The sequence below is a fragment of the Hippichthys cyanospilos genome, chromosome 3 (genome assembly GCF_059441005.1).
Source record: "Hippichthys cyanospilos isolate Australia breed blue-spotted pipefish chromosome 3, RoL_Hcya_1.0, whole genome shotgun sequence".
In the NCBI taxonomy this organism is placed as follows: domain Eukaryota; kingdom Metazoa; phylum Chordata; class Actinopteri; order Syngnathiformes; family Syngnathidae; genus Hippichthys; species Hippichthys cyanospilos.
Genome location: NC_142371.1, coordinates 20,944,156 through 20,969,449, shown reverse-complemented (window position 1 = coordinate 20,969,449; position 25,294 = coordinate 20,944,156). Strand labels below are relative to the sequence as shown.

Here is a 25,294-nt window from a genome sequence, read left to right as displayed (position 1 = left end):
TTATTTAAATAACATTTTCCCATTTATGGACCCAGGAGCATTATTGTTGTACCAAAGCAACAATCATAAGGGATTAATTCGCCAAAAGTGCAGGAGCAGGTAACTATGGAGCTGAGTGTGAGTCCGTGTGTGTTTAGATGTTGGTCATGATTGTCTCAAGTCAAGTGCAAGTGTGCGTGCGCTTGTGTGTTACCTCCATCCTCTCGCTGTGTTTGAGCTGTCAGTCAAATTCAAAAGGGTCACGGGTCATTGTGTTGCGGTTCAAAGGTCGCCACCTTCCTCTCACCGTGTGGTTCTTTCAGAGAGCGGAAAAAGAAAAAACAAGCAGTGAGCGAGCAAGCATATGAGAATAATGACCAGATATGACCCCTTCCCTAGACCTTTTTGAATTAAAAGTTCTCATATTCAAACTTTTTTTTCTCCTCTATACCTCCTCTTCTGTTTTGGAAAACTCGGCCCAAAAACTAGTTTTTGGCAGAAGTTTGTTCGACCGGTCCATTCTGAGCAATAAGTCTCAAGTTACCAAAATACGCTACGAGTCGGACATTTTGGAGTGAAATTTGATGACTTGTCATCAAACAGGAAGCCCTGGATAAATCTGGGACAAGCATACATACAATATATATGTCAAGGAGCAAAGATGTTCAGATTTGCTGTCCTGCGGCGTCTCATCAGTATAATGGAATACTTTGACCATGCCATTATGTAACCAAAACTATATAAAGGGGGCACCCCCCACCCCCATCCCACAACCCCAAAGGTGCTGATGAAAAGCGGGTTTTTCGAGTTGGACGGTCCATCATTCGTTGTGGGTCGAAACACTTTTCATTATTGACGTAACGACAAAAAAGACGATCTAGGCAGAGGCAAAAAAACGAGGTTTTCATCTGTCATTGTATTTGTCACTCACGGGCAGAGCGTGACTGTCAGACATCTGTCGTGGACTAGCAGATTTTCCGTCACTGACATAGTAACAAAAAAAAAAAAAGAAACTGACGGAAAAACGGGTTTTCATCAGTCATCATAACCGACTGCTCATCGTTTCACCACTGACGTAACAACATACCATCTAAAACAAATGACAAACTGGGCACTGACAAAAAGTTTTTCATCCGTCATTGTATTCTTCACTCACCAGCAACGGTGGAGGTTTTGTAAAATACCCTAACCTCAGGTAGTGACGAAGCGATGACATAAATTAGGCAAAATAAAACAACAGAATGAAAATAACGGCACATTTCCTGTATTAAATATATTCATACAGTAAACAATGGTCCGATTTAATTTGTAGTTTAGAATTCTTTAATCGTCAATGTTCAAATAAAAAAAAAGCCGGCCAAGTCAACCACGGGAAAGTTGACTTCTTCTACAGACCCAGTCTGGCTGTCTTCAGTCCCTAATAACCCCCCGACCCCCCCACTCCCCCCACCCCACCCCTCCCACAGCCGCAGATATGTTGGGATCCGGCTCGAAGGACCAAGTTATGTCAGAGTTATCAATAATGAGAGACTGGAGAAATGCCAAAACTAAAAGTCAAACACGATGTTTTGCAAAGAGGGAAAGAGCACCAGGTGTTCTCGGGCTCTCATCCTTGTTTTATAACAAAGATTACAAAGAAAGCAGTTACAAGTTTCAAAATAATACCATATAAGGAATTGTTTATGTCTGTAGTGTGAGTGTGTATGTGTATGATCGTGTGTGTGTACATGAGAGTGAGTGGGGCAACAGGTGTGCAAGCAATGTATTTTTATATGATAACATATATGCATATGTACATTTGTTCCATCAACCATAAAAACAGGTTCAAATTATTATTATTTTTTACCAGAGGCTTAACAAACTCAATAATGTGATGGAACATTTGCAAAGCTTTTTTATTTTATAAAAAGTTTCAGTCATGACAGCTCTAATTTTGACATCCTCTCAATTTTCTGTACCACTAAACTTTTTAAGTGGCCTTACATTCTCATCCGCCACCCACCATCCTCACCCCATCTCCTCCCTTTATCCACCCACTCCCACACTGCTTTTCTCTTGCACCCCCCCCCCCCCCCCTTTCACCCAGTCATAAAGAACAGACATTCAGATATACAGGGGTGGAGAATAAGAAGCCCCCCCGTTTCTTTTTGTTGCAGCTTTAATTTACTTTGTGCATTAATATTTCAGGGCCCTCTGCAGGCTCGGTGAGAGAGCCGGTGGGAGCTACAGAGTGTGTGTGTGTGTGTGTGTGTGTGTGTGTTGAGTGTGTATGTGTGTGTCACATTCCAGCTGTAGGAAGGGAAGCAAGTGGATAAATATTTTAGAGGGCCTTATTGGAGACCCCCGTTTCATCTCCACCGAAACTACCACGGAACGGGCATCCCACCTTGATTCTCCAAACTGAATACTCAAGTCTTATCAAGTATCCCTCATTTTTCTATTTTTTTGAAGAAACACGGCAAATTAGTAATCAGGTAGCCTCCTTCTCATGCTATGATTGATGACACGACTTAAAACAAATGTCAAATAGTCAAGGTTAACAGGAAGCTAAAGTCAGTGTTTGGCCAAGTGATTGATGCTATGCGTGTTTCTCATTCTTATACGCATCATCTGATAAATTCTTACAAATGGCTTCTGGAGACATGTGCTGTACGGGAGACGGGTATAATAAGACAAAGGGACACAAATTGAGAGATGGATCAAAATTGTGATTTTCATGATTAGCTTTGATTGGCAGGTTCACAGTAGAATTAATACTCAGTGAGTTTTGGTGGGTAAAGTTTGGGACCCTCCCCCAAGATAATTTACATATAATTTCACCGGAAAATTAGAGTAGACGGTGGTGGCATCTGCCTAAATTAATGGAGATCCTAATAAATGAAAGGACATTTGCACTAGACATAAAACACAAACAAACAAAAGGATTTAAAAAAAAACAGAGGTCAACCAAAGAAATCTTTAGGTCCACAAAAATGTGATTAAACAAAAAAATCTATTTTAATTCCAAGTACAGTGGATCCCCGGGTTACGGTGTCCCTATCTTACATTTTTTTTCACATTACGAAGCGAAATATGACGTTTTTTTCTACTTCATGGCATGAACAACAATTTCTCTCACACGGCCAAAAGATTCCAAAATTCAAACTCTGAGGTCAGTGGGCATGTGTACGACGATGCGGGAGACACCACGCTCATATGTCAATATATGCATCTGGTCTGCTATTGGTTGGCGCCACAGCGTTACTAATAGGCTGGTCTGTTATTGGTTGGTGTCACAGCATCACAAAGATGCTGATCTGTTTTAAGGAGGTAGATTTTTTTTTTAATTACTTTCAAAAACACTTGAACTGACACACAAACACAAACACACACACAACTTAAAAAAAGACAGACAACAATTTAGTAATGTCACTTTTTGTTCCAATTAATTTGCTCTCAATTTGAGAAGTTAAAATCCCACATACCCACTACAAGGCCTTCTGTTATACCCATTTGAGAAAAAAATATGATATTGAGCATAGCAAAACTGAAAAATAGTGAAAATACCAAAACAGGCCGAGTGTGCATTGTTTAAATCCCTTCAGATTGTTCCTGAAGTTATGTGAATGCATGCCATTTTCTTTCATTTAAAGAAGTTTTCATGCAGTCAATTGTGCACACATGTGAAGGTTCAGAGTGGGAAAAGACCTCGAAGCAATTCGAGATGATGAGGACGAGGGGGGGTCGCTTGGAATTGGATTTTCAAGTCGAAGGAGGATGCAAAATGGGTGTTTATCACAGACCAGTGGCTCTGCAAGTAAGGGGTCTCCTGGTCATTGCATCAGGGGCAGGCGGCGGGAGGCCATATTGAAATGAGGTTCACCCCTCCCTGGAAACCCACAAGGCTCCGAGACACTCCCTTGTTTGTGTTTTTCGCTGGCGCTCGTCAATTGCCTGGGCTCCCCCGCTACTCCTTTGCCCGCCCTCGCTTTCCTCCGATTGGTCCTCGCCGTTTTGATTTGCCTCTTCATTTAAAAAGCACAAAATGCCTACTGAGATCCAATATGGGCTTGAGGCAGGGGGGCGCCAGCGGGCCCCCAGCAGGGGTGGAAAACACGAGATGAAGACGCAAAAGGAGGAGGCGAAAAGAAAGGGAAAAAAGATGCAAAACCGTCTTCTTTTGCTGTTGCCCACCTTGACCCCGCGGGGGGGAAAACGCAAGCCAGCGTATATGTGTGTGTGAGTGTGTGTGTGTATGTGTCGCTTTCTTTGGATGACCACTGAAGAAACAGCAAAGGAAGCTTGAAAAAGCCAAAGAGGGGCAACTTCTAAAAGTTGTCCTGCGGGTTTGAAGAGTCCAAAGGGAGAAGAAAAAAAAAACACACTTTGTATAAACGCTAAAGGAAAAGTTGACTAGCCCCGGGTAATATGACATGTTTTATGCATGGCCACTGTGTTTCACATCAACAAAGAATGAAGGGGGGGTAAAAGGTGAGCAGTGCACTAGCAGAGGGCATGGAGGTGGGGGCGAAAGTTGAGGGGAACAACAAAGTAAACGCATTCAGTCAGAATAGGAGCTGCTGTGGAGGAGCGCCTGCAGAAGACCAAAAATAAACTTTTACTGTACACGCTTAAGAAATGTTATCAGGGTTGTCGCCGCTATTAAAAAAAGTCATTATTGTTCAAAACTGCTGTTACAATTGAAAGTAAACTGATTATAATCATCTCTCTTTGCCCCATTACATCTATACTTACTTACATCTGAGTATACAATGACATTTAAGAAACCACAGTGTCCGAGGAAAAACAACCACTCAGTTATCGATTATTTGTGGTGTACACAGTTAAAATCGGTATCCGACACATCCATGTCGCTTTGAGATGATCCTAGCTTGAGCTTTAAAGCTTTGACAAAACTGGCGCGCAAGCTCCAACTCTGCAAAGAAAAATACATGCATATCCCTAATTCGCTAACAACTGGGCATAAGAAAAAACTAGCAATACACAACGACGCAAAACTAGTATGCTACAGCTAAGATTGCCTCTTTTTGATTTTTCCCCCCCGATTATAGCTTACATTAGAAACAAAAAACTCTTGAGCACAGCCATTGATACATATCTTTTCAGTTCTGCTTCATAGTTGTTCCATAAATTGACATCTTGAAGATATACATGCTTTTGCTTTACAAGTGGATTCAGGTAGCTAGCAAAACAACAACAAGAGGCAGTTAATCCACATTGGTCTATATGCCACAGAGTTCGAGTCATGAGAAAAAAAGTTGTGGCTTATAGTCCTAAAATATGAGACATTTATGCCCATTGTTGCATCCATTTTGTCTCAAAAAGATAGCAAGGACAATGACATCTAATCCAAACAAACGAGAAACCACCAGAAAGGCCAGAACTTAGCAGGGTCGCCTGAATCTTTCAACAACATGCAGTTAAGCCACATTGGTCCATCAGCCACAGGCCTCAAATCATGAGAAAAAAATGGCGTCTTTTATTCCAAAAATAGGGTACACTGTTGCAAGCTAGCAAAGTGAATGACATCTACTCCAAACAAGGCATCACCGGAAAGACCAGAACTTAGCAGGGTAGCTTGAATGGGTCAAAAGATACACGTAAAAATTCACTAAAGTGGACACAAATGAATAGACCGGCTCTCAGGAGGATATGATAACAACAACAACAAAAAAAAACCTAAGTACTAGCAAGCAGGAACACTCGAAACAGCCTTTTCTCTGATCTTCCTTTTTATCTGCTTATGGGCACATATGAAAAGCCTTCTCGCACGGCATCCCGCTAATTGTGTCGGCCGTGCAAATTTCCGCAACATAAACAGAATCAAAGGGAGCAGCAAGAAGCTTTCTCCATATGCTACTAAACAATATAAACTAAAAGCTGGGATTCAAAATAAAATTCCATTTCCCCAGGAAAGTTACAGTATTTTCTTTCATTCGCCGCCTACGACATTCCTCGCCAGATTGCTTATTGCGCGCCTTTACCTCGTCGACTGTTTATTTTCCTTGTGAATATTTAAAGCGCGGACGTATCGAAAAAGCGGCGCGTTTAGAGACGTGTTGTCCCAAAACACGGCAATCAGAGGAAGCCACGTATGCAAAGAAGGCGACGTTGGCGGGGGCCGGCCCCCCCCTTGGCTCGCCGCGTTTGACGGAGTACCTTTCACGCTTGAATACATTAGGGGAACCTGTGGAATGGGAGCAAATGAATGCCCGCTCACTCCCCCGGCGGCCCGCCGCCATGGAAAACAACGATTCACCGCCATTACATTTTTCATTATACGTTGCCGTGTAAGCGCCTTGCCAAGCCCACCGCAAATACCGCCTATAGTGCTTACTTATGCACAACATTTTTTTTTCCCCCCCAAAAGCCTTTACCCTAGACCATTGGTGTCAAACATAAGGCGCGTGGACCGGATACGGCAAGCAAAGAGGTTGAACCCGGTCGGCGAGATGTTTTTCAAATCACCATAACTCCTGAGCCGTTTGCGTCGGCAACATAATTCCAAAGGAGTTTGAAATCACAGAAGCTTTTTGTCAATACCACGTTACTGTAGGTGGGATGTTTTTAAGTGTACATACGTATTCAACATTGGTATTAAATTAGTACAGCGTGCGCTAATTATATATAATATACGTGAACGCAATGTAGTGGTGAGGGAGGCCATTATGTATTTTGTGAAGGAACGGAAAAATGTTGAAAGAAGAGCTCCGTTCCTTTCACTCGAATCAAACAAAAATGCTATTTGGGATATTTTGGGGACCAAAATGGAACTGACTTAGCTTAGTTTCTCTCGATCTTTATTTAAATGGGTGATTTTTGCTTTGCAACAATATATTTACAGTTGACTGGCGATGAATCGGGACCTGGCCAGCGCACATGGCAGAAATCTACATAGGATTTAATCCAAAATTAAATATCTTTCAGACTTTAATAATGCATAAAAGAAATACAGTAGGCCCTGAGATTAATCCGTTCCGCGGTTGGGATCGTTACCGGATCCAAACCTATGTTAAAAAGCAAATGTGTGTAAAACCCCAGGTAAAAACATAAAAATTGCACATACATGTTCAAAATTGGTATCAAAATAGTATAGTGAGTGCTACTTCTATATAATAAAATGCATACAATTTAAAAACGTCATAAATAAAAAATACAGAAAGGATTTGTTTTCCTTTGAGTGTTGTGTTTTGGCCATATTCCATAATGAGGCTAGCCTAGCCTAGCTTAGCCTTCATATTTCTTGATTATCTTCAGCTAGAGTTCTATACAAATCATCTTCTTACTTCTTTCTTTAACATCACCAGATGTTCTCATATATTGCCACCCGTATGTTTGAGCATATGTTTAATATGGTGCAACCTATATAGGGACTAAGTATGGAAATAGACCCTATAATCGAGACTGTGCCTAAGAATACGGTGTACGGTGTGAAAAATATGGTAAACCATTCATTAAATATTATGTATGACGTTCAATACCCACTCTGGGAGCGATAAACTAATCAGAAATATTACGTAATACATTGATATTCAGGCTGCAGGAACCAATCAGAAAACATTAGGTATGTTCTTTTATGATACCAACCGTATGTTTCAGCATGTGTTTAATATGGTGCACCCTATGTATGGACTAAGTATGGAAATTGACCCTATAATCGAGGTTGTGCCTAAGAATACCATGTAGGGTGCAGTAAACATCATCAATCATAAAACATTATGTATTATGTACAATACCCATTTTGCATGTGCGTATTCTGTTGAGTACCACGCTGCAAGACATAAACCATTCAGAAAAAGTTACGTATGTTCTCTTATATTGCCAACCTTTTGTTTGAGCATGCATTAATACAGAGTTCGTATTAAAAGTACCGTATTTTCCACACTATAAGGCACACCTAAAAGCCTTATTTATTTATTTTTTTTTAAAGCTGATGGTGCGCCTTATAATCAGGCGCGCCTTATATATGGCTCAATATTGAGATTGGGATTCATAGATGGGGAATGAAGTGATATAAGCTTTACCTGTTTCTTTTGTGTGTTTACAGTTGAACGAGGTTGCTCATATTGACATTGAGTTATTATGATATTGAGAGTTTAGTTATTATTTGAGTTATTATTGTTATTAATTTGAGTATTACTACATTGTGATTGAAAACGTTTTAAAATGTCATTAATTGAGGGTGCGCCTTATATTGGAAAATACGATAATAAGTACGAATATAGGCCTTATAATACGCCTAATAATTCGATGTATGGCGTGAAAAATACGGTTGAATGAGATAAGCTAACATGCCTACGGTTGGCATGCTGACAAAATATCAATGAGAGCAAAAGAAGATCTACTAAGATGAATAAAGTGGATAAAGTTAGAAAGCGTGATAAAGGGGCGCAAGAAGGACGTTTATCCTTCCTTAAGCTCGCCTGATTGGGGAGCGGCGACCCGGGACGCTGGGTCAGCGCGTAGGCTCCTTATCATAATGTAGGCCGTGTTGTCTTCTCCATTACACCTCGGCCATTCAATTAGCCCCCATTATCATAGTAATAGAGCGCTGCGTCGCCAGGGTCGGGCCTGACAAGGGGAAGAGGAGAACGGGTCGGAGCGGCGGAAAGAGCGCAGAGTGTCAATATGACTGCGGGCGCATCTGCGTCGTCGGGGCGGGCCAAGGTCGGCCGTGGTGACTTGCGGAAGGTGGAACCGCGCGAGACGAAGAAGATTTGAAGGACGACGCTCAAAGGCTGACACCCATGCTGAGAACTTCAAGGGCTGGCTGCCTTGAAGATGACAAATTTCAAAGTGCATCTTTAATGCCAGCCCAGAACGACGACAGTGTGATAGATGCGGTGACCTTGCAGGACAAACGCCGGCAATTCATTGTGGAAATTAAAGGAGAAAAGACAAAACAAGCAAACAAATGCGTTTTTTTTTTCCCCTCGCGAAGACATCAGTGGTGACTTGTAAAAGAGATGGATGGTAACATCTGCTGTGATTAAATGCTAAAGATGTTTTTTGTTTGAGTTTCTCTTCTAATTTTGTACGAGAATATACATTCAAAATTAGACGTACGGGTCTCCTGTACTATTGACCCATTCAATACCTAAGACGTAATTTTACCATTCTTTTCTTTTGTTTGTTTTGTGTTTTAAGAGTGCAGACATTCAATTCCAGGTACTTACTGTATTTATGTATTTTTCAAACGATTTCAAGTGTTAGGCTAAAAGTGTTTATAAAAACAGGTGTTACTAAGAGTTAAAGAGATACTAATTAGCCATTTTCTACAAAAACAAACAACTGTGAGGGAGGTCCTACCTGATCTTACCTCACCTGCTACCATGGCATCTTTGCACCGGACACTTCCTGCCGAATATGGCACAATGTGTTATTTTTAGCACTTGGCATCCAATGCAACCTTTTGAGCCTGGAAGGGCCTCCTCCCACTTGTAGGTTTCTTATTTTGCGCAGATGGGGTTTTTGAGTTTTTCCTTCACCCTCTGTCAGCTTTGTTCAGTATTTGTTCTGTTGTGTATTTATGATGTTCCATATGACTTCTTTTTCACCTGCAGTGATTCAGGGCTATACTTATAAACTTGACTTGAAATGAATAATTATGATTGCGAGTTAAACGAAAAGAAAGCAGACACCTTGTGTAGAAATCTCAAAATGGACACCTCTGTCGAAAATTCATATTTTTGTCATACTCTCAAAAGAATCTCTGCGACATAAGTCTGGTTTTGAGAAATCTGTATATAAGTCCAGAATGATTTTAATGTTTGAGACTAAAAATGCTAAGTAGGTAACATAGAAAGTACCGGAAATCGACCCCGAATTAAGGGGTGCATTTTATATGCAGGCGAGATTTATGTTTTGGTAATTACGGTAATTACCGACAGAAATTCTACTCCACGAGTTCAAAGCGTTAGGCTTTGCATATCATGCAACCTCCATAGTTGGGTCCCAAAATCCAGCGAAATCCTAACAAGAGCGGCCTCCGAAATGCGCTGCACAAAAACACGATGTAATGACCAGAATCGGAGGGCATATCGGATGCACTTGCTCCGTTTGCGCAGACGTCGGTCTTGCCCCGCTGGCTTCGGCTGACAAGATGGCAGACAGCCCGTTTGAATTATTGAATGACGAGAATGTGATCTGGCCACGGAGGTGGTGCATGGGCAATCAGTGCAGAATACGCGGTTGAATCTCCGGGCGCCGACCGCATTTGAATACGGTTCGTTGTCATGACACAACAAATTCTATTATCTTTGTCTTCATCCTAACTTTTTTTCTGTGTTCACTCACTGCTTCATTTTCATGTGCCAGCGATGCCTCTTGTCGCCGTCACCGCTCGCCGGCGTTGTACCCACGGTGCGAAAGCGTGTGTGTGTGTGTGATGAGACAGAAAGACGAGGGCCAGGAAGAAGAAAGGCGAGGAAACAAGGGAACGCATGCAGATGCAGACGCCCATCTCGTTTACAAATATGCAAATGATGTTGCCTTTGTGATATGCAAATGAGAGATTACAAAGCACTAATTAGGGTCAAAAGAAGTGTTCACGTCAATTAGCGGAGAATGAAACAACGATCCCCTCCTCCGGTCCGTCCAACCCTTGCCATGGATATCTTCGTCTTTTGTTTTTTCAAAAATGGAGACATGAAAAAGACAAATAATGAGAGATGTGTACAAGGGGTGGGGACACCAAAAGCAGCATGCACCCTTCTCAAGGGCACTAAGGTCCGGGTTTGTTTGCATGGAAGGCTTCATTGTCTTGTTTTACCGCACAAAACACGACGGGGAGGGATAAATGAAGCGAGTGCACTGATTTCATGTCAATATAATAGGTCCTTATACTCAAAAAAAGCTTCCTTTTAAATGCCTCATTCATACCCATTGTAAACCAAAAACATTGCAGTATGCATGCCAGGTCACTAGAGGGCGATGTCACAAACGACATACAGTGGATACCCGCCTAATGAAATTAATCCATTCCGGAGTTGGGATTATAACGCAATTGCGTTGTATGGCAGGTAATAGCAAACTATGGTAATTAGCTAATGCGTCCAAAATACGATAAAAACATCAACGTTTTAAGTACATATTAAAACAAAATAGTGCAGTATGCACTACTTATATACAATACATGTACAGTAAAACTCCTTGACAACGAAATCTGCATGTGCAGAGGTAGAGAATCCTAGTAAGAGTCAAATGAGGTAAATTCTTCCAAGCGTTTATAAACAAACTCCTCCCTCTCCAAGGTGGTGCTCGCGACGTGTTGATCACGGTATTCCTTTTCAGATGATTCATAAAGGTGTTTTTATAAGCAAACTTACACAAGTAATAGCTCGTCCGCCATGTAATTTTTATAGTTTTGATCCTGTGTATTTAAATTTCTTTTTGAGCATAGCTATTGAGTCACATCTTTTCTGTTCTATATCATAGCGATTCTATAAATTGACGCTTCAACAGGCAAATATCTGGTGGTTGTCTCCAAGTGGTTAAAAAAAAAACAAACAAACCTGAAGATAACTGGACTACAAGCCACAGGGCTCAAATCATGAGAAAAAAATATAGATTACAGTGGACCCCCTGGTTACTGCATCCCTGTCTGTCTGTTTTTTTTCATGTTGCGATGTGGAATACTAAGTTTTTCATCCCCTCTTTACAGTATTTTCCCCAGTTTGTGATAAAAACAACTATCATGACCCTAGGGGATTGGCTGTATTTGTGTTGTCTCCATCTGCAGGCGTTTTTGGTAAATGCACTTATTGACTATTGCCATCAAACTACTTCCATGCAACGCTTCACTACAATATTGGTCTGCTATAGGTCCTCACGAAGATACTGGTCTGCTATTGGTCGGCCTCACCCGTTTCAAAATGGCGGAACGGTAAAGCTTTGTTGGATTGTGAGTGGTTACAAAATATAATAATTTAATTTATAAATTTATAGTGCACTTTACTGCTTAATTCAAAGTTGACTGGGTTAGCCATGGGTCTCAAGATTGCTAGTGATGTTAAAGAGAGAAGTAAGAAGACGATTGATATGGAAACCACCAAGCTGGAGATAATCGATAATAATCGATAATTGATAATGGAGAAATCGAAGCTAGCCTAGCCTAGGCTAGCCTTACTAGGGAATATGGCCATAACAAGCGCCACTCAAAAGGTAAATAAATCCTTTCTATATGTTTTATTTATGAGGTTTTCAGATTGTATACATGCATGTTATATGTATGTAGTACGATACCATTCTGGTAGCAATTTTTAATATGTATGTACAATTTTAATGTTTTTACCTGGGGTTCTAAATGCATCAGCTATTTAACATAGGTGTGGATTGCCCGTCACACGGTGAATTCGCCTTACGAGCTCAACCGCGGAATGGATTAAGATCGTAACTCGGGGTCCCACTGTATAGTCAGAAATATTCAGTATACATTTGATAAAATAGCAGTTTTTTTTATTACGTTTTCATTCGAAGATGCTCTTGAACCCCCCGAAACAGATGAAAGAGTCAAACCCAAAACAGAGCGCGCTGTACTTTTGGCCATTTCTCTGTCCCGCTACGTTCCATCATTCCTTCTTTTGTAAGTGTGTCTGTCTGGAGTGTGTTATATTTGCATTCTAATGACCCCTCCAGTGGCCCCTGAGGCTTGGCCCTCTGCTCTACCCAGAGATCAATTAGGGCCAGGGCCCGGCATCTGCTTGCCTTCCTTTGTCACCCCCAGCAACTTCCTCTCACTGTCGCTCCCCTCCCGAGTGTCCTTCCCCGCCATCTTGTCCGTGACAGCGGCGCGCATCCATCCCGAGTTCGGCATGCAAATGTCCCGCGTAGCTGCTGTCAGTCCCTACGCGAACCTCGGCGGCGCACCAGAGCGCCAAAATAAGGATGGCCGGGATTTCAATTGTCTCCGTCGTCTCGTTGCCAGGCAAAAGCGCACAAAGACAAGGTTGCCAAACGCGCGTCCTTTTGACGGGGCTTCATTCAGCTCGGCCTGGATGTCGATCACACGGATACAAAAGCGCGGAGAAATCAAAAGCGGGATAAAGAAGCCGACCAAGGATCAACCGGGCCGCTGTTCATTGTGGCTCCGCGTCGCACCGGCGCTTTAGCCTCGGACTCGACAAGGCTCCGAAACTGTCGGATTGTTCCGAGAACAGTTTGCTTTTTCAAATGTGATTCGTCAAATTTAAGATGTTTTTATTTCACTCCATTATAACAAATGGATGAAAAAAAAACAGCTTTCCATGGATGCAAGGCTAGATATGGATAACTGAAGTAATTCATTACATCAGGTACTAATGTAATTGATTATTTTAGTCCTTAAGTACTTAAGATCATCAAATATCCGATTTCTTAAGTCTGATTTCTGTACTTTTTTAATGAATTCGTTATAATTCATGTTAGACTTAACCATGATTAACCCTATGAAAAATATATTTTTTCCACTGTTACGTTAAGAGAAAAGTCACCACTAAATTGCTGCTACGTTAGCTATCCGTTTGGATCAGATATTGGTTCTACTGACTTAATGGGAGCTGCACGCACCTCTCACCGCGTTCTCAAATGTGATGGCACAAACGTTGCCTAGCTCAAGACGAATCAAACCGTAATCAGTTTTTCTTGCTTCAACTTTACTAGAGCAGGAAAATTTGGATCTGGAAGGTAAACTGTTGAGAAAAAAAACGATGCTAACTTCATAAATTTGTAAGAAAGTTTGTTGCTTTCCAGTGTTCTGTACTTTAAAATGGAAGAGTAAAGACAGGGTCACGCACAATTGGATTCTTCGTCATTAGTCCGAAATATCGTCCTTCAAAACGCCGTCCCAACCCTACGAAAGAACACAAGAAATATTGTGGTGAGGACGGTTTTAGAAATGTCAGAATGAAATAGAAGTGTTAGAAGTCCGGTTGATAACATGCAGTTAGAGAAGGCCGACTGTTCATCAGGTTTCTCCTTGAATCCGAGAGATATCGGAACGCTTCGGGAATGCTTGTTGTCGGGAAGGTTACAGAGGCTGCAGGTGGCCAATAAATCTCTCGGCAAGGAAATCAATGCCGGCTCGTTTGGGGGCTATTGTGCCTTTTTACTTCCATCATTAAATGACCCAAAACATTAGGAATTCAAGTTAGCAAAAATGATGATCTGGACCAACGAAATTAGTGAGAAGTAGAGTTTCTGGTGGACTAAACAGAGTTTGAAGGGAGCGATGATGTTGGATTATTTTATTTCTGCCTGTGATTCTCAAGGATGGAACCTTCATCGCAAGCACACGTTTGGTCAAGATTTGACCTTGTGACGAGAGTTATTAAAGTTCCGTGTGTTATGACAAGAGTGATCTGTCTTGTATACGCTTTTCAAATTTGGACAGAACCTCGGTTGACTTTGTCTTTTAGGGACCCCTGAAAATTGCCAAAATGACACCAACGTAACCACCTTAAACCATATATATATATATATATATATATATATATATATATAAACATCACAATAATTTAAAGATATAATGTAAAACATTAGGTAATACAAAGCAATGTGATAATTAATTTTGACTTTGGTGACCCCGAGGCTTTTCACCAACATTCATCGGATGGCAAAATCAGGCTGTGGGCCCTCAGGGCCAGCAAGGCCTTCTCTGCTGGCCTAACATGACCAACCTTCATTATCAATTATAATTAGATGGACGGACGGACTGAAAGACAGACAGATATCCATATCCATTTGGTTATGCTCATTTTAGTGTTGTTGTAGTTTTAGGTTAGAGTTTTTATCCGGTCGGCAATATCCATTTGGTTATGCTAGTTCCAGTATTGTTGTAGTTTTCAAATGCAGCTAAGTTGTGTCACCAGGCTATATGAAATCTACCCGGGGCCTTCAGAATCAACAGTGCAGGCTTCAGTGCGCTGTAATTGAACAGTTACATATAGTCAATAGACAGTTAAGATAGCCAATCCGATCACGAGTTGGCGACAATAAGGCCAGCTAGAAGGCCTCACATTGAATATGACACATACGCTACTTATGATTAGATGGGATGAGGAGCAACCAAGCTATACGGTGTTGCTTGGTTGATCTGCATTAGCGGTGTAGAAAACACCACAGCCAGACTCGCGGACCTTGAGCAGAAAAAAAACAAATCTATCTACTCACTTTTTTAACCCACGATGGCTGAAGAAGAGGAAAAGCTCACCATTATTTGATTTTTTGCCATCACAAAGCAAAAGCCTGCCAAAGTAACCCTTAGCTCCATCACCCTAATGTCCAAACGTGTCCTTACGCTTGTAGACAACGCATCACATCTCGTCTCACGGCGCAGACGGCGCCGTTGCTTGGCGGTGAGGGACAGATTTAGTGAGGCAATAATGGGGATGCTTTATAGTACGCGCCTTCCCACGAATATACGTCTCATGCAAATGCGCTGAGTATATACAAGGCCAACGACATTTGTATTTATGCAACTGTCACTAATGTCACAACACCGGGTGACTTTAAGCGTTGACGTGTGAAGGGCTGGAAAACAAAGCCGGTTTTCCCCGCCGTCGTTTTCCCCGTGTGGGGCCCCTGAGCCCGGGATGGAGGAGGGCGACCGTCCTTCACCCCCCCCCCCGCCAAAGCGGGGCCCGGGGACTCGACCCCTGCAGCCTCCCCTCTCATCTCTGCACCGAGACTCCCTTTGCTCTCCTCAGCAGCTGTCAGTCAAGAGCCACAGATGGACAGTGGAAGGGAACGCGCCCGAGATGTTAATGTGGGAGTCAAGCAATGTGTGTTTAACTCCATCTTCTTATTTCAAATTAGCAAGGCTAAAAAAACTCATTGTTGCATTTCAGCACTGTTTTGGGGCAAGCGCTTCTCGAATATAGTAGTTGTCAAATTGGGGTACGGGTACCCTTGGGGGTACTTGAAGGAAGTCCAGAGGGTACTAGAGATTTTAATTTAAAAATGCAAAAATCCTTTCCAAATAATTATTGACGGCATTAAAAGTTTCAGGAATATGGTTGCATTTATATGTTCAGTAGGTTTATTGTATAAAGCCAGATTCTCCCCCATTCTAGAATGGTTTGACCCAACTTGTCCTGTGCCAACTCTCGTTACCTGTCGAGTCGATGATTTATTTTTGGGAACAGATCTCTTCTACGATCCCAAAAGAGAAGCGTTGTAATTTTCTGTGGACAAATAGTTGTTTATAATTATTCCTTTTTTTTTGAGTGGTTCTGACACTTAATGTTGATGATTTTTCTTGGACAAATATTTATTAATAATTAGGTTAATGATTTATTTTTGACCAGATCTCTGCTGTAATCCCAAAACAGGACACTTTGTGTTTAATATTTTTCTGTGGCTAAATATTTGTATTTTTTTCTTTTTGAGAACAGGTCTGACACTTTATGTTGATAACATTTTGGGGAAAATTATGTATTAATAATTAGGTTATATTTAATGAATTTTTTCTATGATACAAAAGAGGATACTTGAGATTATTTCTTTGTGGACTGATTCAAATTAAGTGTGAAAGGTTCCTAAATTTCGTAAATCAAACACTGATGGCATGTTTTAAGTTTTTTGTTTTTTTTTTAAACCCCAAAATTCTTTGCATTGGTACATGGTTAAAACATATTTCACAGGGGTGCATCGTCGCGCGGAAAAGCAAAAACAAATGCTTTCAGTGCATTTTATGTTACACTGGTGCTGGGTTCACTGACCACTCACAGTGTGGGAAATCTGAAACACACAATGCGCAACAACTATACAACTCAGATATGAACAAAGATAATATGAAGAGTCTAGGAAGATGAGACTCATTCTGTTATGCTATAGATTTTACATTGGCAACAAACTGTTGATGCATCCTATACACCATAGGTGTGGAACTCCAGTCCTCGAGGGCCGGCATCCTGCGTGTTTTCCGGTTTTCTTTCCCCAACACACCTGATTCAAATGATTAGCTCATTAGCAAGCTCTGCAGGAGCTTCAAAATGATCCCAATCATTTGAATCAGGTGTTTTTGAGGGAAAGGGTTTGAAAACATGTAGGATACCGGCCCTCGAGGACTGGAGTTCCACACCTGTGCTATACACGATAAGATAGAAAATAGCAAGATTTGTCGCTAAAATTAAGGGTGCGTCCTAGGGCTGCACGATGACGGCCAAAATAATAATCACGTTTATTTTGCTCAATATTGAAATCACAATGATTAACCACAATTATTCATCATGGTATTCCTCAACATGTCTATTTATTACCCTAAAAAAAGCAGTAAATAAACAAGGCTTCAAGGCTTGATTTTTACAAATAATAATTATAAACTAAAATAAATAAATAATTTAAATAAATTCCCAAGACATGGCAAAAATTTGGCACAAAGGGCAAAACAGCTAACTTACTTGCCAAATGCAACCAATGAAAAAAATAAGCCTACTGAGAACCAAGCACATTATTTACTTTCAAACAAATTTAAATCAACAGCGAAAATGTCATTTTCGATCATTTCAAACAGAATTCATTCCTATTTTTCCTTTTGTTTTTCAAAATAGCTCTCAATGGACAGTCGGGAAACAATGCCCCCTGGAGGTAGGATGTCAAAGTGCTTGACTTTTTCAATGTTGATATCACCGAGGATCAGCTTAATCAATCGTAGCAGGTAATTATAAAATACGATAAAAACCTCGTCAAACCAACGACGTTCCTTACGGCCTTATGCGAATTTCTGTAAAATTTACAGGACGTGATTTGAATTAAGTAAAAAAAAAATGTCAGAGATGAACACCTGCTCCGCCCCACCCGACAAAAGTGATGTCATTGTGCCTATTACTGGACTTTGGAGCCCTGCTGATCACCGCCATTGATCCCGACCTCAGCAGTCAATTAGATCAATGGAGCATCTTTGGGCCTGCTTAGCCATGTGTCAACTGTCACGCCGCCGTCAGCTTCAATCGCGCCGGCGCCGCACAGATGGCAAGCGCGGACGCCGTCGCAATCATTGGAAAGTGATCCACAAAAAGAAGAAAAAAAAAAAGGAAAAAAAGTGAGGATTGTAAAAGGCGGCGTTTGCGCTTCAGCAAACATGAATTGGTAATAAGGGATTTGTTGCATCGCATAAATGTTTAAGCGCGTTTTGATACTTTAAGCTGCACTTGCGCGGCGACCTTATTTGAAGGTAGATTTGTCGAATTAAAAATCAAACATTAAAGACGATTGCGGCTTATCAGCATGAACTATTTAGCACTTTTGGCCTTAGCCTGCATAAGGCCGTAAAAATCTTTTATTTACTAATAACGCGTTTGCTCACAAAACTTTGTGAGGAAGGTTGCTAACACTGGAAATCTACTTAAACATTTTCACTTCATACTTTTGGGGATTTTTTTCAAGTTTTTTTTTATTTAACTAAAAACGAAAATGTTGTTTGTGATATTTTGACAGAGATTCTCCGGTCGAAAACGCAACATGATCAAAACGTTATTTCAAAATGAACTGCTTGAAAAAACTGCATAAAATTGTTGAATGCCAAGTGCCAATGTGTTGTGTCCGAGTCTAGTTTCCAAGTCTAGCCTCCGACTATAGTTTCCAAAGACTAATTTCCAAGTCTAGTGTCCGCTTCTCGTTTCCATATCTTCTGTCCGAGTCTGGAATGCAATTTAGCGTTTGAGTCTAGTTTCCAAGTCGAGTGTCCGACAATAGTTTCCCGACTCTAGTTTCCAAGTCCAGTGTCTTAGTCTGTTTGGTGTCTGAGTCCTGTTTCCTGAGTCTAATTTCCAAGTCTAGTGTCCGAGTCTAGATTCCAAGTCTGGCGTCAGTCTTATCTAGTGACCGAGTCTAGTTTCCAAGTGAAATACACGAGTCTAGTTTCCAAGTCTGGTGTCCAAGTCCATCTATTGTCCGAGTCCAGTTTCCAAATCTAGTGTTTGACTATAGTTTCCCGAGTCTAGTTTTCAAGTCTAGTGTCCAACTATAGTTTCCTCAATCTAGTTTCAAAGTCTAGCGTCTGAGTCTGGTTTCCAAATCTGGCGTCCGATTCTCGTTTCCACGTCTCGTGTCTGAGTCTAGTATCCAAGTCGCGTGTCAGAGTCCATCTAGTGTCCATGTCTGGTTTCTTGAGTCAAGATTCCAAGTCTAGTGTCTGAGTCTAGTTTCCAAGTATAATGTCCGAGTTTAGTTTCTAACTCTCGGATCCGAGTCTATCTCGTTTCCAAATCTAGTGCCCAAGTTTATCGAGCGTCCGATCATAGTTTCCGGAGTCTAGGTTCCAAGTCTAGCATCCAAATATAGTTTCCATGTCTACCGTCCGGGCCTAGTATCCAAGTCTAGTGTCTGAGTCTAGTTTCCCGAGTGTAGTTTCTAAATCTAGAGTCTACTTTTCCAAATGTATTTTCAGTCTAGTTTTCGCTGCTTTCTGTTACGTTGTTTTTTTTTTTTTTGTATACTTTCTACTCATCCATTCCCTTTCCTTCTGGTTCCAATTTCTGGTCCCCACAAGACAATGACATACGCTGCATGTCAGTTTATTAGCGGAGCAGCAGGCCGGTGTACACATGCCAACAGTGGCATGTTGCTACCTTGTGACCTCACATACATTTTGGGCCCGCTCCCGATGACAGCCTCTGTGTCAAGACCCTGGGAGACCGAACCCCCCGCCTCCACACACCTCTTTCCCCTCCCACTGACCCCCTCCGCCGCGGACCATTGTTTACTTTCACTCTCCTCCGTGGCCCTGCTGGTCCGAGGAGGGGGCCCAATCGTTACATTATTGTCTGGTCCTCCCATGTGTCCCCCCCACCCCGACCCGGCCTGACCCCATTCACAGAGCTCAAAAGCACCATCTGTATCAGCCAACAGTCGGGGGGTGGAGGGGGGATGACGGAGGTGTTGCGCCGCGAGTCGGAAAGTATCTGTCAGACACTTTTAACAGTGTGAAGGCTTCCCCGCTGATTCTCCTCCTTCAAACATTCCGCTTATTGATTTTTTTCCCCCTACAATCTTATAATCCTCTGTGCCGTTTTTCGCCCGGTCTTCAACTTCTGGTTCTCCCTCACCCTCTCCCTTCCTCCTTGGAATACATCCTTCATCACGCTTGGTATTGTTTTGTTTTTTGTTTTTTTTTAACCGGAGCATTCCAGGGCCTCTTGTATGGGCGCATGTGTGAGGAAGGCGGATTTTTCCCATGGGGCCGCAGGTGAAAACTGGGACTCGAAGGACGCCATCTGTCCCCATCTCCGCACTTGCTAGAGGGGACCCCCCCCGCCCCCCGTGTCTCACTCCTACTTTCCCCCCCATCAGTCCGTCCAGCTCCCCCCCCGCCAATCAATCATCAACATATGACACCAAGTAGCAAAAAAAAAAAAAAAAATTATCATACAATTTGCCAGGGAGCGAACGGGGCATACAGTTTTAATTGGCCCGGCCACGACCTCTAATTATGCGTAGCGCAGTGTATTCGTTTGATATTTCGAAGGGGATGAAGTCAAGCGAGCGTGACATTTTCCAGAAGATAAAGCAGCAATTACTTAGATTTGCTTAACAAATCGCCCCAGCATTAGAGCCACAATAGCTTGTGACATCATAGCAGGACCACTGGAGGAAGTTACATCAGAGGAGGCTAAATGTTTGCTTTCAAAATCATCTGTTTCAGCCCACTTTTGTTTTTCGTTTCACTTGGACATGACAGAATTTTTTATAGCCATTTCATTGGAATATTTTTCAAGTGTCTCGATTTGAATTTGTATTGACATTTTTAAAAAAAATATTTGTCATTATTTTTTACATTTCTAATAATTCATTGTGTATTTTTATTATGTCACTCTTTTTCACAGTAACTTATGAATTTGTTTTTATATATTGTATAAACATTTTTATTTTATTTGTTTTTCAGATTGCTCTAATATTTTTTATAAGTTTTATTAGACTGTTATTTGCAGTCTATGAATTTGCTTTTATAGTATTTTTAACATTGTATTAACATTTAAAATCATGTATTTGTTTCTGCTCTAAACCAGTGTTTCTCAATCAAATTTTGCCAAGCCACCCCCTCCCCCATTCGATGCGCTGACAATAAACAAGACTATTATCCATAAAAAAAACATATACGTATACCTAAACATGTATCCTTTTTAACAAATCAACTTTCAACAACTGTTAATTATTTTTTACAGCGTTTATATGGGTTACAGCTTAGTCTAAAACAGAAAAAAATAACCGAGTCCATCAAAGAAACAAAAAAAATGGATGGAATTCTTATTTTTTTTGCAATTACACTTCACATGACAAAAACAAAGCCTTTTCCCTGGGGTCACCCCCCCCCCCACTGTTTGAGAAGCACTGCTCCCAAATATTATTATGAATACTGGGAACTATCGGAACTATCGTTATGAAGACTGGGTTCCCGCGGGGACTGATTTGATAGAAGGAACATGTGATGGCGAGGTTTATTTATGGCGTTTAGCATTTACCGATTATTAGAGCAGAGGACGCCAATAACGCCGGTATTTGGAGCAGATATTCATTTGCAGAAAAAGTGTAAAAATGACCGAAAAAATGGAATAACGCAAACACTGAACTTCATTGAAATGCCTAAATCATGTTTATTAAACCACACAAATCGAAAATAATAGCTCAAACCCGGAAAAAGAAATGCATCATCGGCAAAACCCTAAGTACTTTGATCGGCAAAATAACAAAAATATACCTAAATATTGATACTCAAATTTGTGAAATACAATAAAATTAAACTCAAAGCATTCCTGCCTTATAATTCACCGAGGATGACGTCAGATAGCATTTTGTTTGATTAGCGCGGCCGTCTGCAAACCCGTAAACGGAAATGCGTCATCGGCAAAAGCGGAAGTCCTTCTATCGGGAAAATCTTTCAATCAACAAAAAAATCGTCCATTGAAACACATCATTTGACAATATAGAAATGTTTTTCTTGGCGTTATTTGAATCAACCTTAATGGCAACACATTTACACCGATATCTTCATATCGGCCGGTCGGATTAAAAATAAAAGGCCTATACCGATATACATAACATTTAAAAAATTTGGCCCCAATAATCGGCCCGTCCAATAATCGGTCAATCTCTATTTAAGAAATAAATTTTAATTGCTGCATGAGGGTTTGACAATCAACAATGTTTTGTTTTGAGAAATTGGAATGTATGTTTGGACGCGTTTTATCAAACAAACATCACGAGGTCACCATTCGAAGCCCTCGCATGGGAAGCACAGGCAGTCCCCTCAAGCCGGCGTGTCCGAGCCCAGCTGTCAGTCTCTGTCTCCGTCCGTCTCGCCTCTGGTCCGAACCGCTCTGTCGCCCAACGGTCGGTGACGGGGGGGGCGCACTTTCACGTGGGAAACCTCGGTCAGGGCGCGCAGACAAACAAACGGGAAGGGGGCATGGAGAGGGGGTGTGGAAAACAATCCCTCCACCGCAAAGTCCCGCCTCCTCGCCCTCTCCGATCCCGCCGCGCAAATCTTCGTGAAAAACCCCTACCGTCGGCCCACTCGGAGCGTCCAGACATGTAGACACGCACCCCCTTTCGACGCCCCCGGCCCCCACGCCTACTGTCAATCACCGAGCGTCACGCAGTCACCACATACACCCTCTCAAAGACACGGATGGCGGTCAAGCGGGGAAAAAGTGGCCTATCATCAGTCACTTGATCAGTCTAAGGCGGGACACAACAATGCCACCATTCCAGCAACCCGGCAGCCAAAAGCCGACGGCCGACTCAAGTGTTGCCGTTTTCTCACTGGCCGCCCGCAACAAAGAAAGCGGGCGGGATCCTGCGCCGCACGGCACCGCACCCGGGGTGGCGGTTTTCGCCGGGGCCCCACTTCTCTAGCCGCCCCGCGCTCCCTCCTCGGAGGTCACCCCCGACGATGACCCCGCCTCGATTGTTTCCCGTCGCTCTGTCAGCTCCGATTGTTGCTGACTGGTTAAATGGCCGAGACCTAAAATACGGGAGGAGGGGGGGGGGGGGGGGTGAAAAGGAGGAGGGTGGGAAAAAAAGTGGGAAGGAAAAAGAACAAGGGTGGAAGATACCCCCTCTTTTTTTTGTCTTTCTTGCTGAGATAACTGACTATTTGACCCAAATAAACAATCTCTCCCCACCAAAAGAAGTGGCAACAGTGGATTGGGGTGGGGTGGGGTGGGGTGGGTGGGGGGCAGTGAGAATGGCTTGATGTCTGAGTTGCTGATGCTTAGCGTGGTCAGACAGCACCTCCTAGGTCATATTACTGGCACCTATTTTGCGGTCCCAAAGGGTCTAGTAGCCAAAATATTCATCTATCTATACATATGCATATTTAGATATGTCTTTCAAATACGGAGATTAGTAGAGGGCAGATGAACAGATTGGTAGTGGTGGGTATCTGCTTGAGTGGAAAAACGGTGGGATGGATGGATAGCTCAAGTTGGATGGATGCACGGATGTTAGCTCAAGATGGATGGATTGATGATGATAGGTCAGGATGGATGGGTCATAGATGGATGTAGCGCAAGATGGATGGATGAATGGAATCGATGATAGATAGGTGGATGATAGCTCAAAATGTATTAATGGAGGATCGATGGATCGGCGTTCCAGATCAGGGGTGTCCAAAGTCGGTCCACGAGGGCCGCCGTCCGGCATGTTTTCCAGGTTTCTTTTCCTGATAACGATCCTGATCATTTGAATCAGGTGTGTCAGGAAACGAAACCTGGAAAACATGCAGGACAGCGGCCCTCGAGGACAGACTTTGGACACCCCTGTTCTAGATGAATGGATATAAGATGATGGATTGATGGATGATGGAGAATAATGAATGAATAGCTCAATGGATGGAATGGAATGGATGGCGCAAGGTGGATGGATGATAGATAGATCAAGATGGATGGATGAACAGCTCAAGATGCTGGATGGATGGTAGCTCAAGATGGATGGATGGATGGATGATGGAAAAAAGAATGAATGAATGGACAAATGGACAGCGCAAGATGGATGTATGGATGGATAGTTCAAGATGATAGATGGCAGAATATTCGATAGATTGACGGATGGATGATAACATTTTGTAGTTCGTACAAGCTAACACGCATAATTAGCATCATTGCTAAAACTAACAGGCCGGACACATATAGGTGATCAGGGCAGCGTTCAATTTGTTTATTTAACATGAATGAAAACCTCGTCGGGGAACTCCATAAAAGCGAGTGAGAGGAAACGTGACGAATCCGCGCCGGCCTACCTATCGGACGTGAGCGAGATAAGTGTTTAAAGACCCGCCGCTGATCAATTATGCGGCGCGTGCATTCCCTCCGTGATTGCTTGGCTATCAAGCAGCTAAACGAGCTCGTCTGGATGGACCTGTTTGCTCTAATTAGACAAACGGCTCACTTAATTGATCATTGACCGATGATCAATACGGAGCATGCCTTCCCGTTCTTTACAAGCAAGTTGACTGAGAGCGAGCGATAAAATCGGTCCGATAGTTTGACAAATACGCCGATTGGTTGGCTCTCACTCGCCGTCTTCCCGTTGTCTCTCCGTCATGTACCTTCTTGCCAATTTCTAGGTCCTGAAACAAACCTCTACTACAATTTTTAACCCACCGCTACCAGAAGAAACCAATTATACCAGACAGATACATTTAGTGCCTCGCTAATAAATATTAAACTTTAACTAAGCGTGATGACTGGGGTATAATCGGGTATAATCGTGCAGACCTTCGTTGAAGAACAGGGACTCAAAGAGCCAATCGTTGCAGTGAGTTCCTTCAAACTTTGAAACCGGATCTTGGAAGTCAACCGGTCTCATGATCGCGTTACACTTTGGATGTCCCGTTGTTTTTTGAAGAGCTTGGAATTGGAGCGAAAGTGCTTTGTAGCGCACTCGGCATGATCCGCACTCAATTCCGGAGACTGCCTTAATGTTCATTTCGCATCTCCGCCGCACTTAAGTGTCCCTTACGGGTCAACACCTGTTTGAAAGCAAGCAAGTGCGTGTGGGCGAGGTGAGCGAGACCTTCCAATTGAATGGAAGATGGGGAGGAAAGGTTGGGCTGGGGGTTGTTGTGCTTCCCTTTGATGTGCTCATAAATCGTGTTGAAAGGAGGATGCAGCCGGCGAGCGAAGCAGAAGAGACACTCGAGGGGCGGCTTGAGTCCTTTTCGCCGGGCCCTCCAGCTTCAGGTATCCTCCCGCTCGCCGGGGCCAGCTCGATTAAATATGAAATGCTAAGACAAAAAGGAGCACGGCTGAAAGGGATCCACAAAGGGCGCCACTCGATGCCTTTGAAGAAGTGCCGAGGCGGGCGCGCGTACGCGCACAATGACGATCTTAATGGTGTC

General features: G+C 42.4%; 1 protein-coding gene across 8 annotated transcripts in view; it reads right to left on the bottom strand.

The window, feature by feature from the left end:
- The window catches only part of LOC148426224 (uncharacterized), a 304,347-nt gene that overhangs the window by 97,385 nt on the left and 181,668 nt on the right, over nt 1–25,294 (bottom strand). For 5 of the 8 annotated variants that reach the window (XR_015864959.1, XR_015864963.1, XR_015864966.1 and 2 more), the window contains 2 exons: nt 13,752–13,807; nt 13,536–13,646 (listed from right to left, as the gene is read on the bottom strand). Coding sequence is in view for 3 of the 8 variants with exons in the window: in XM_088409381.1 (XP_088265507.1) it covers nt 194–199 (6 nt within the window). In the remaining 5 variants the exon portion in view is untranslated. Of the gene's footprint in view, nt 1–193; nt 296–13,535; nt 13,647–13,751; nt 13,808–25,294 lie in introns of those variants that run through there. The other 3 variants (XM_088409381.1, XM_088409382.1, XM_088409380.1) reach the window with 1 other exon arrangement.